This window comes from Limulus polyphemus, unplaced genomic scaffold (genome assembly GCF_000517525.1).
Source record: "Limulus polyphemus unplaced genomic scaffold, Limulus_polyphemus-2.1.2 Scaffold1624, whole genome shotgun sequence".
In the NCBI taxonomy this organism is placed as follows: domain Eukaryota; kingdom Metazoa; phylum Arthropoda; class Merostomata; order Xiphosura; family Limulidae; genus Limulus; species Limulus polyphemus.
Window position 1 is genome coordinate 151,104 of NW_013667234.1, and position 10,556 is coordinate 161,659.

A 10,556-nucleotide genomic window follows, 5' to 3' on the forward strand; every position below is an offset into this window, starting at 1 on the left:
TTTGAATTATTATATACAATTTGAAACCAAAGTTATTGACATACATTCATAAAATAGGAGTTCAATAAAGCTTTGAATGTAAGTCTACAAACATGATAACATGCTCTTTGACCCCTAACCATAGGAAGACCTGTTAAAAAAGTTAAAGTGTTTACATTTATAAAAGTAATGCAGCACAAAAAACAACTGTAAACAAATTATTCTAACTAACTAGTAACTGAGCCAATTCTAAAAGTTTACTGATTGTTATCTTCAAAACTTTGCATTTCCAGCTTATTCCAGCCTGAAAAGACTGACTGGTTAAAACTAATAATAATAAAACTGAGGATGACAGTGTTAAAACTTCAGTCCCAACTTAAACTTTTCAAGACTAAGTGCTGGTTAATTATTAACATATTTTTTTGTTTGTTTTTACTGATACAGAATGCCTTTTGAAGTGTTAAGGTATACAATATTTGCTACTAGTTTCTAGTGACCCTTTGACACATCAGTTTAACAATGCATCAAAAGTTGACAAGTTTCAATCAACAATATCAAAAAATGTTATACAAAGTTCAAATGAAATTGATTAAAAAATATTAACTGCCATTGTTTATCAAAAATAATTGCATAAAAAATAATTTCATTAAATACTATGGTTCTCATACAAAACTTGTATCTAACCTGGAGATCTGAAAGAGCAAAATTCAGTTCAGGTTACAAAAAAAAAAAAGAAAGAAAAAAGTCTATTTCATTATTCTCTGTGTCGTAAAATGAATTCCATAAAATCTCAAATAATTATAATTTATATTTTGTTAAAGATAGCCAGTTTAACTGAAGGCTGGATCATGTACATCTTTTTAATTTTTCCAGTATACATTGTGATAATAAACAGTTTCTAAGCAATCACAATTAATTTGTCCAAAGTAAATTATTTATGTAAAATGTAGTTATCTAAATATTTTCAATTCTTGTGTCCAAAACTTTTACAACTAATCATAGTTGAACCCTAAGTACACAGGTAATAATCTTATTATCAATTCATTTCAATAAAATTTGCATTAGAATGTAGTTTATATTTAATATTTTTACATTAATTTCATAATTTAGAGAAAATATAGCTAAAATCTTTCTTTTTGTTATGTGACATGTGAATGCTCTCATTTCTCCCCTTTAGTAGGTCAAATGTAGTTTCAATACCTTAACTTTTCCATTTGCTGAGATGTCAGAAGTTTTCCCAATCCATGACAGAAGTCCTGCTCATCTATCTTAACTTTCAAAGCAGTTTTCAAAACCATGTGTTCTTATTTGATATATATACATTTCTAACCAACACAAATACCTTATTTTATATTTAATGTCTGCAACCATTCTGTTGAATTTGGTGGCAACAGTGATTATCCCAGAGGAATGGTTGGTGTTTTAAGGCATAAAGCACTAAGGCTGCCCATCTATCCTAACTTTCAAAAACAGTTTTCAAAACCATATGATCCTATTTCACATATACATTTGTAACCAATACAAAGAGCTTATTTTCTATTTAATGTCTACAACCATTCTGTTGAATTTGGTGGCAACAGTGACCATCCCAGAGGAATGGTTGGTGTCTTATAATGCAAAGCACTAAGGTTGTCTGCACTTGTCCAGAGGAAGTAACTGATGTGTAGTAGTTGATTCTCACAGCATTAATGATTTTTAGACTATTTATAGCTGAATTAAAAAGCCAGTTAAATTAAAGGTGTTTTTGGACAGCCTATTTTAGTGATTTATGTATTATCTGTGATTTAAAATGAATCTTTGAAAGGTACAAAGTTAGAGGAGAAAAAACAAACTGTGCCTAGTTCAGCATGTGTTCCCAAGTGCAAAATTTCACTGTGTTTTATGCTGGTGTACAAGAATCTGCTAATGTATTCCCACTGTAATGCTTTCTTTTCAGGGATGAATAAACTGTATATTGTAAAAGCTAAGCATTTAAAACTACAAAATTAAAATAAATTTTATGTGAAAAGGAATACAGTTAAAATCGTGAACATTAGAAAACCAACTATATTCCAAAATGATGTCTTCAAAGAAGGAAGAAAGGATGGGTACTGTTCATTTTATTTCACAATTTTATTTTACTATACACTGACGATTTAACTATGGTTAGTGTTAGGGTATAGAAAACAACAAAAATTATCAACTTTTACTGAATAAATCTTTCGATATTCCTTTAAGACATTCTAGAGGCTATGCAAATATAATATGAAAAATGTATGATGAAAAGTGTTATTATTCTCAGCATGGAAATCACTTTGCTTTCAGATTAGTCAGAATCTGAGTCAGACTGATTTCCTAAATTCACAGACAAATCTTTATTAAAAATGTTTAAATAAAAAAGAAAACTGAATTTTTGTATACAACAGATTTTGTGAAGATACACTTAATAAATTCAGAGATAAGGTAGGTATGGATTCGTGGTTACAAGGTCAGTCAAAATGACTGAGCTCATATAATCAGAGTTAAGAACAGAACAAAGCCACCTAAAGTTTTAAATCTCCTAATAAATATACACATGCTAAGACTACAACGATAGAGCAAATTATGTTAAAATGATGTTGGAGCTTTAGCATATTGATACAGTTCAGGTCACCATGTCAAATCATGTTCTATCTAAAACTATGCATTAAATAATAGTCCCACAGCATAATTTCCATTGTAGAAGGCTCAGATATACAACACCTCCCTGATTGATTTCCATAATCCATCAAGTGTATGCTGGTTTTCCTGTGTCCATTTCAACAGTCCATTCATACAAAGTCCACAACTTATGCATCAGTATGTCTTTGAATGGAATAACATGAATACCACTTTCGTTTTCCAGCTGCTTGAGGTATGCAATGGTTGAATGGGAGGTATGAGTGGAAGCCTTACCTTGGTGAACCTATACTCTGTTGACTTCACTTTCCAGACAGCGATACTTCTTGATTATGTTGCATACTGTTGACTAGGGTATATGTACAACTTTTGCCACTGCCACTTATATTTATGGGTTCTGACCCATTACAAGACCTCTTACACTGATTATTTACCATAGCTGAGGTATTACTTGTTGCATGTCTCTTTCTTGATGACCCAGGTAGATCCATATTTCTTTGCTTTCCAATGCTGAGAGATATCATCATCTTGAAAATCCTAACACCCAAATTTGAACACATTTTTATGATATGTATGCATATTTTGCATTGGAAAGGATTATTACAAATCCTGCCTAAAAGAGATCAATTTCAGTGGGGTCACACTATCTATGAAACACCAAAATTTGTAAAAATGTATTTTTCACACATGCCATTCTACAATGACTAGCCATGGTTGTTACAAGATTTTCTGATTTGCATATTGAAAATCATTTTAATATAAGGTACTTAACCCTGTTCAAAACAATCTTAACTAATCATAACTTACGTTTGGACAAAAGGAGTTGTTTTACTTAAAGCCTGGTCATCAATACTTTTCCAATGAGAAGAAAAGACTTCCCAATCTTTCTGTAACACTCTTTGTTTGGCTAATGATGCCATCTGTAAATAGTAAAAACGACTATTACAAAAACAATTTTTAACAGAAAAATTCAGTTGGTTAGTATTGTTTTACAAAGGTGTCCCGTACATCTTTTTTTTCATGGATAATAAAAATGTTCAGGCTCTGTGACGAAACAACCTTTAATATTTTATGCATAACAAAAGCCCTTTTTAGTATCTCAAGAAAACAAAAAATCCAAAAAACATCAACCATTATCCCACCCACCCAAAAAAAAGTCAGATCCCCATAAAAGTAATGTTAACCCTTCCATTACAGGCTGGGTGGAATCCACCCAGCTCATAACCATGAAAGTATCCATGAGAGTAATTATACTATAATTTTGATAATGTAAGCACATCTTAACAAAATTTTACAGATTATTGGTAAACATTACAAGGTTTTTGTATACAAAATATTAGGTTTTTAAATAAAGTATTAAGATTTTTTATTTGAAGATTTTCTTGTAAACCTTTTTCTTTCAGAATGTTCACTATCCAACATGCAAATCAATTTTGATTTTAAGATTAAAAATACTTTAATGCATTAGAACATTTTCAATTCCACATGTGAAATCTATATAATCTCCAGATAATTATAAAATTTTTTGTTTACAAAACTGTATTATATTGGTTATTTTCACCAGTGTGTTTCATTACAAGTTGGTTCAATATGACCAATTTTGTAACCTCAATAAAAAAAATTAAGAAAAAAATATAAATTGTGCTTTTTTCATTCTAGAATGACTACAAACTATAACACAAAATTTTAGTCTAACTAGCTTAAATCTCATAACGTTATATATTTATTATTGCCATCATATTGACCTTTCAGCCGTGCCTGGCTAACAATACAGAAGTTACAATGATGCGGCATACATGTACTCGTATCGAATAATATATAACTGACCTTCAGTCTTTACAAAGTAACCAGTCTTGGCTGTGTTTCGTGATCTAGTATTTTGTAAAGTACAGTCACATTTAAACTATAATACATTATTTCTATTTGCAAATAAGCTCTTAAACTTATTTTTCTTAAACATAGAACAGTAAATAAAGTAAAGCAAACAATTATCTCTTTCAGTTATGACCTTTGTAGTTGCTTGCCACTTGTCATAGGTTGCTAAGACTTGTGAAATTTCCCACATGGAGGATGTAAAAAGAAATTATTTTTTATATTTTATATATACATTTTAATTAACCAAAAAAATCATAATTTACTATATCGATACCATAGAGAAAGAGATTGGCTAAAAATTGATAAAACTACACTTATATTTATGTTCCAAGGTTAAATTAGTGCTGTTGTAGTCAAATCTATTAAGACTTTCCTACAAGGAGCTACAAGTGTCATAATATATTCAGCAAATTCACAAATACTAACGACTTCATTGGGAGCAACTTGAAATCAATAGTCAAAATTTGGAATTTTTATTTATGTTTCTATATAAATTGAAATAAATAAAACATTTTTAATGAATAAATTTCAACTCTGTAGTATTTAATTTTTTCAACATGTGGAGAAATGACTACAAGTTTACCTTCTATAATTTTTCTAATTTAATGGTGTCATTTTGCTTTTAAAGTGGAGTCCAACCACCCAAGCATTAAATAATTAAGTTAATATAATAAAAGTTTTAGATTACATTTATCATGCTAAATTAATGTACTATTGTGTGCCTTTGGAAATCACTAGATAATCAATTTGAAGAGTGATTTCAAATTTTGTTGTACTGTTTCCTTTATGGGGTTAGTCAATTTTATTATTATTTTTAAGGGGACAGAAACAAAAATACAGAGCATAACCCAATCAATGTATCCAGCAAAAAATATAACAGCATGAAGTCAGCTATAATAATAGTTCAATTTATGGCTAAATATCTAGTTTATTAAGTTATCCACTACAAGAAATTATTTACATTTATTTTGTACTCTTCCAGCCTCTCTAAATGACTTACTATTTATACACTTTCAAAATTCATTTTAGGGGTTTAGATAGTGAAATAAGTAATTTTCCTGGAAGTTTTGTGGCTAGTTGCCTATTTATTCTACTTTAGCATTTCTCTTCAAGTAAAAAAAAATGTCACTCGGAGTAGCAATTTTTTTCCTGTGGGAAAGTTAACGACTAGCTTGGATGAATTTGTAATGGCTTTTGTCGCATAGTTAGAAAGCCAGGAAAATTTTTAGAAGTAAATGAATTTGTTTACTTTTTGCATTTTATTAGTTTATATTCTTTGATGTATTATTTAAGTAAATAAAAATTGTTAAGTGCTTTACCATAATCGCTAAAAAAAAATCAGGCTTTACTCTACTTGATAACTGAGGGTAAGAAAAAAGAAGATTGGTTAAGTACTTTATTTCTTGTTTTTCATATCTATTCTTTATATATTACTATAAAAATAACTAAAATTAAAAGTACAGATCTTTTTAAGTTATTTAAGACTAGAATAGGTAAAATAATAATAATAAAATTAAAATTGTTCACGAAGCACCCATGCGAGCAGCTCATCTGTAATGCAATTCAATTGCATAACGTGAGCTGCACATTCCCCGCATGATTTACAACTTATAATGGTGCAGATAACAGTTAGACACGGTTCAAGGGGCAATAAAACAATAACATTTAATCATAAATAGATGTATAATGTTACGAACTCAGAGCTACTTAGGATAAACGAATGTAGTTTCATGTTACAATTTGAAGTCATACTAGAAAGAAAAGAAGGTTAATTTAGGTTTATTTTGATTTTTTTGGGTGTTTACGAGGTCGGTCTAATTGACCAATCCCATTTTGAGATTAGGGTAGCGAAAATAACATATAAACTATAAGGATTTAGTGAAAAAAAACACAAAAAAAAAACGTTTGAAATGTATTTAGGAGGTTTTAGGGATTGCACAAAGTAAATCTGAGATTTTTGAGATGGCAAAAAGTATTTTTAATTTTAACATGAAAATTACTTTGCACACGGACTATTCAAAACAAATACTCAATATATTCATGTACAAAACTTTATTTTATTTTATTGAAAGTACTTCAATAAGAAATATGACTTTTTGTATATGAAAGACTTGTAATATTAACTGAAAGACTGCCAAATTTCGTGAAGATATACCCAATATATAGAGAGAGTTATAATTATTAAATTTATGTCAACTTTAAAAGAGTACAGAAGGTCACATGACACGGTCCCAGGGACTGAGCCCATGTTGAAAGAGTTAAACTTGCATTTTCAACAGAACAAAAAAAAGCAGTAGTCAATGTGTGATAAACAATGTTTCTATGACAATCAACTAACTTGCAATGAAGAGTTTGTACCCATCCCACATTTTGTTAACATACTTTTAAAAACTTAACTTAATTGTTCATATATTATTTGAATAAAAACAAAAATGATGTACAATCTCCAATTCATTTACTTTCAATTTTATACCTGTTTTACCATAAAATTAACAATTCTTTTTAAATTTATTTTACTTATTATTTTTTAGTTAAATACTATTTAAGATAATAATCATGAACACAGTATAACAAAGCAATTAAATACAATTTTTTTTAATGCTAATGAACAAAACTAGCCATGTAACATACATGTTCCTGAGTAAACTCGTAGAGCAATTGTTGTGCTTCTTGCCACTTCACTGCTAGTACTGTCATCTCTTGATCAAATGTCTGCAGCAGCGCAATGCTCTCATGCTGACACTTATCTCGTAACGCTCCACCAAGCCTACAGAAAAAGAAACAGTTCTGAGGAAGTTTGAAACACATAATTGCAGAATGTTCAAACTGGATAAAATATTAATTTTACATAAAATTAAATCACATAAAATAGAGAAAATACTTATATTTAATTTTGTTGAATGCTAACTGGAGTTCATTAAAAAAATCTATCTTAAACGAGAGAAAACAGTCTAAAATTAGTAATCATATAGGTTGGTCTTTATGAACAAACTTGTTTTATAATAATGGGTTTCATACTGTACTACAATAAGGAATTTACATTTTATTTATACCTAATTACAATAATATATGTGAATATACATATATATTACACAATTACCATTCACTGTTGACCATGGACACTGTTCGAATAATGTAACTTTAAACAATGTAGCTGTTTGATGCTGGCTGAGAATCCATACTTTATGTGAACAAAATACTCTCGTAACTACATTCCAATACATCACTTAATTGGAATTAATGTAGTACTTATGGAATAAAACTTCTCAAGAAGCTGTCAGGTGAAATATTGAGTTATAGTAAAATGGCATTCTGGACAAAGAACTTATGTTATATTTACTTCAAATGAAAAAAAATAACAATTCTTGACACAAGTATGGTCAATAATATACATAAAACACTAATAAAAAGAAAAATAGAACATATGCATAGAGTCAAACCTATAAACGGATATAATTTCAAAATTTACAAGGCAAAAAAAAACAGTGCAAATAAATTGCATTTTATTCAATGACTGAAACCTAAGAATTCAACTTATATATGTGTAGTCTAAATCCTTTGAGACAGTGTTTCAAATAAGTACCATAGCTCACCTTTGATTAGATATATCAGGAAGCCCATTGTGAATAACAGCATCAGAATAAACCAAACTCTGGAAAAGATGTCTGTTTACAAGTTCCCATGTGAGGTTAAAACGTTTCATGTGCTTGGCCTTTGTAAAAAGTAGTAATCATATCAACTCTGGTAATAATAATTATTATACATATATTTACACATAATATTAAAATTCAAGCACACAACAGATTATCAAAACTTGAGACAAAATAACATACAGGTAAATCAAAAAAGTATGGGGCAGACAATTTTCAATACTAATAGCAACATCAACAAGCACAAATATTATGTTCTGGATAAGTATTAAAAACTTTGAACTACAAGGTCAGTATGTGGGTTGATGAAGCATTTCCAATCATTACAAAATCATACTAATACTAACCTGCAAATTTATAATGATACATCATGTACACATGATATCATAATATGCTTTGTAGCATAACACACATTAAACAACAACTCTCTTAATATCACCTTTTTACAAGGTTATTATGTTATTACTGATTTTCTGCAACACAGTGAAATTAATTCTTTACTTTACCATTCTAGCATACAACTACAGATACACCATCAGTTTATACATATATTAAGCAGAATATTAATCTTTATTACTTTCATGTTAATGAGTTAAGGTAACAGTTCAATCAGAATGACAAAACTTAAGTTTTTTACTAAATTTTTTCTAAATATAATATGTTACTTACTAACCACGAACTTTTGCAAATACTGTATCTCACCAATAACCTGTAATTATTTACTATACAATAAATTAAGTCTTGATGATGAAATTCTCATCTCTCTTATAAGCATTTTTTTATTCTTACTTTACATCAATACAGATCAAACTAAATAACTATTTTAATGCATTTTCAAAAGAAAACTCTAATGGTTTATCCTCACTTCAAACAGTTAACTTATTACAGTGGTTTTTTATTTTTGAAATACAAAAAAAACACAAGTTTCTCATTCAGATAAAATAATTATATCCATTTACCATGTGTCTTAAAAAGTAGGTTTGATCAACTAAATGTCTTCATCAATTTTAAGCGTAAACTTAAAATAATCTTTAAATAAATACTTCTCTCTTACCAGATCAGACAGTATTGGTGAAAGCTGCTTGGAAGCTGTGCATAGTTTTGCATATTCTTCCAGTAAGGCTCGAGCAAAACTTTTCTCTCGTTGTGCAGCTGCATTTCCAGAAACCAGTTGGCGCAACAGCCTCAATCTCATTTCAACAATAAAAAGATGCACTTGGGCCACCAAACACTGATAAAGTCTATGAGGGTCATGACTACACAGCCTAGTAATAGGGAATATTCTCTTGTTAAGTTTCCATCTTTAGTAACTGAAGACATAAAAAATGGCCTTAAAATATAATGATAATTCTGTAAGCTAGTTAACTGCTTAAAATCAATAGAATACACAAACTTTTAATATGAGTAAAGTATTCTTTGTTTCATATTTATGTAAGCTTTCAGTACTTATTAACTAACAGAAAAAGTATGAACGTTTTACTGCTATTGGTACTTAGAAAATTCATTTTTTCTTTTGATAAATTATTGATTGTCAGGAATCTTGTTTATAGTTTAGAACTATCAAACAGATTAAAAATTATAATTTTCTGTATTGGGATAAGATAGAATCAAAATAACTCAAAAGGAAACCAAAATTTCACCTGAATACACACAAAAAATTCCTGAAAGTCTTACTAAAAATCTTCCTGAAACAAAAAAGTCAGGTGTTTTGAGTTTTAATTACAGTTGTGCATCCCATGTTTTAAATGCACAAATTTTGGTCCTGTAAAAAAGCTCTTGCATTAGACTTGCTTTAAGAGTAATTCAACATTTAGAATATATTAAATATGAAAATATTTATAAATAGATATAGATATTTATGCATGTTCTGTTTGAATGATTAGATACACACTCTACTCTTCTTGTTACCACAACATCAGACTTTAGATATTTTAATGAATTAAAACAAAAGTGTGTGTGTGTGTATTTACTACTGGGTATTTTTACATATATATATATATAACACTTTTATTAACTCTTTCAGCATGGGCTCGGCCCCTTGGACTGACCACATAACCATTTTGTGCTTGTTATAGTTTTCATGCTATAACTTTTAAATTAGTTATCAATTGTTAACAAAAATTTGGCAGATTATCAGTAAATAATAAAATTTACTATTTTTTGTAATAAGCTTTAAGGCTTATAAAGCAATGTTTTTCTCGTGTCTTTTTTTCTTTTCGCATGTTGCCTATCTATCATGCAAAGTAATATTCATTTTACTTTTACGATTGAAAATACTTTTATGCAACAGAAAATATTGAAATTTCACTTGCAAAATCCTTACAATGTCCAGATATTTATTAAAACGTTCCTTAAGGAAAAAAACTTTATATTTTATCTCTTATTTTCAGTAATTAATCTCTGTACGGGTTCTGT

At 28.9% G+C, this 10,556-nt stretch overlaps 1 protein-coding gene across 2 annotated transcripts in view; it reads right to left on the reverse strand.

The window, feature by feature from the left end:
- The window catches only part of LOC106464349 (protein FAM193A-like), a 102,907-nt gene that overhangs the window by 38,409 nt on the left and 53,942 nt on the right, over positions 1-10,556 (reverse strand). For both annotated transcript variants that reach the window (XM_022392039.1, XM_022392038.1), the window contains exons 7-10: positions 9,196-9,406; positions 8,085-8,203; positions 7,123-7,258; positions 3,424-3,536 (exon numbers count right to left, since the gene is read on the reverse strand). In XM_022392039.1, coding sequence (XP_022247747.1) covers positions 3,424-3,536; positions 7,123-7,258; positions 8,085-8,203; positions 9,196-9,406 — 579 coding nt within the window. The remainder of the gene's footprint in view (positions 1-3,423; positions 3,537-7,122; positions 7,259-8,084; positions 8,204-9,195; positions 9,407-10,556) is intronic.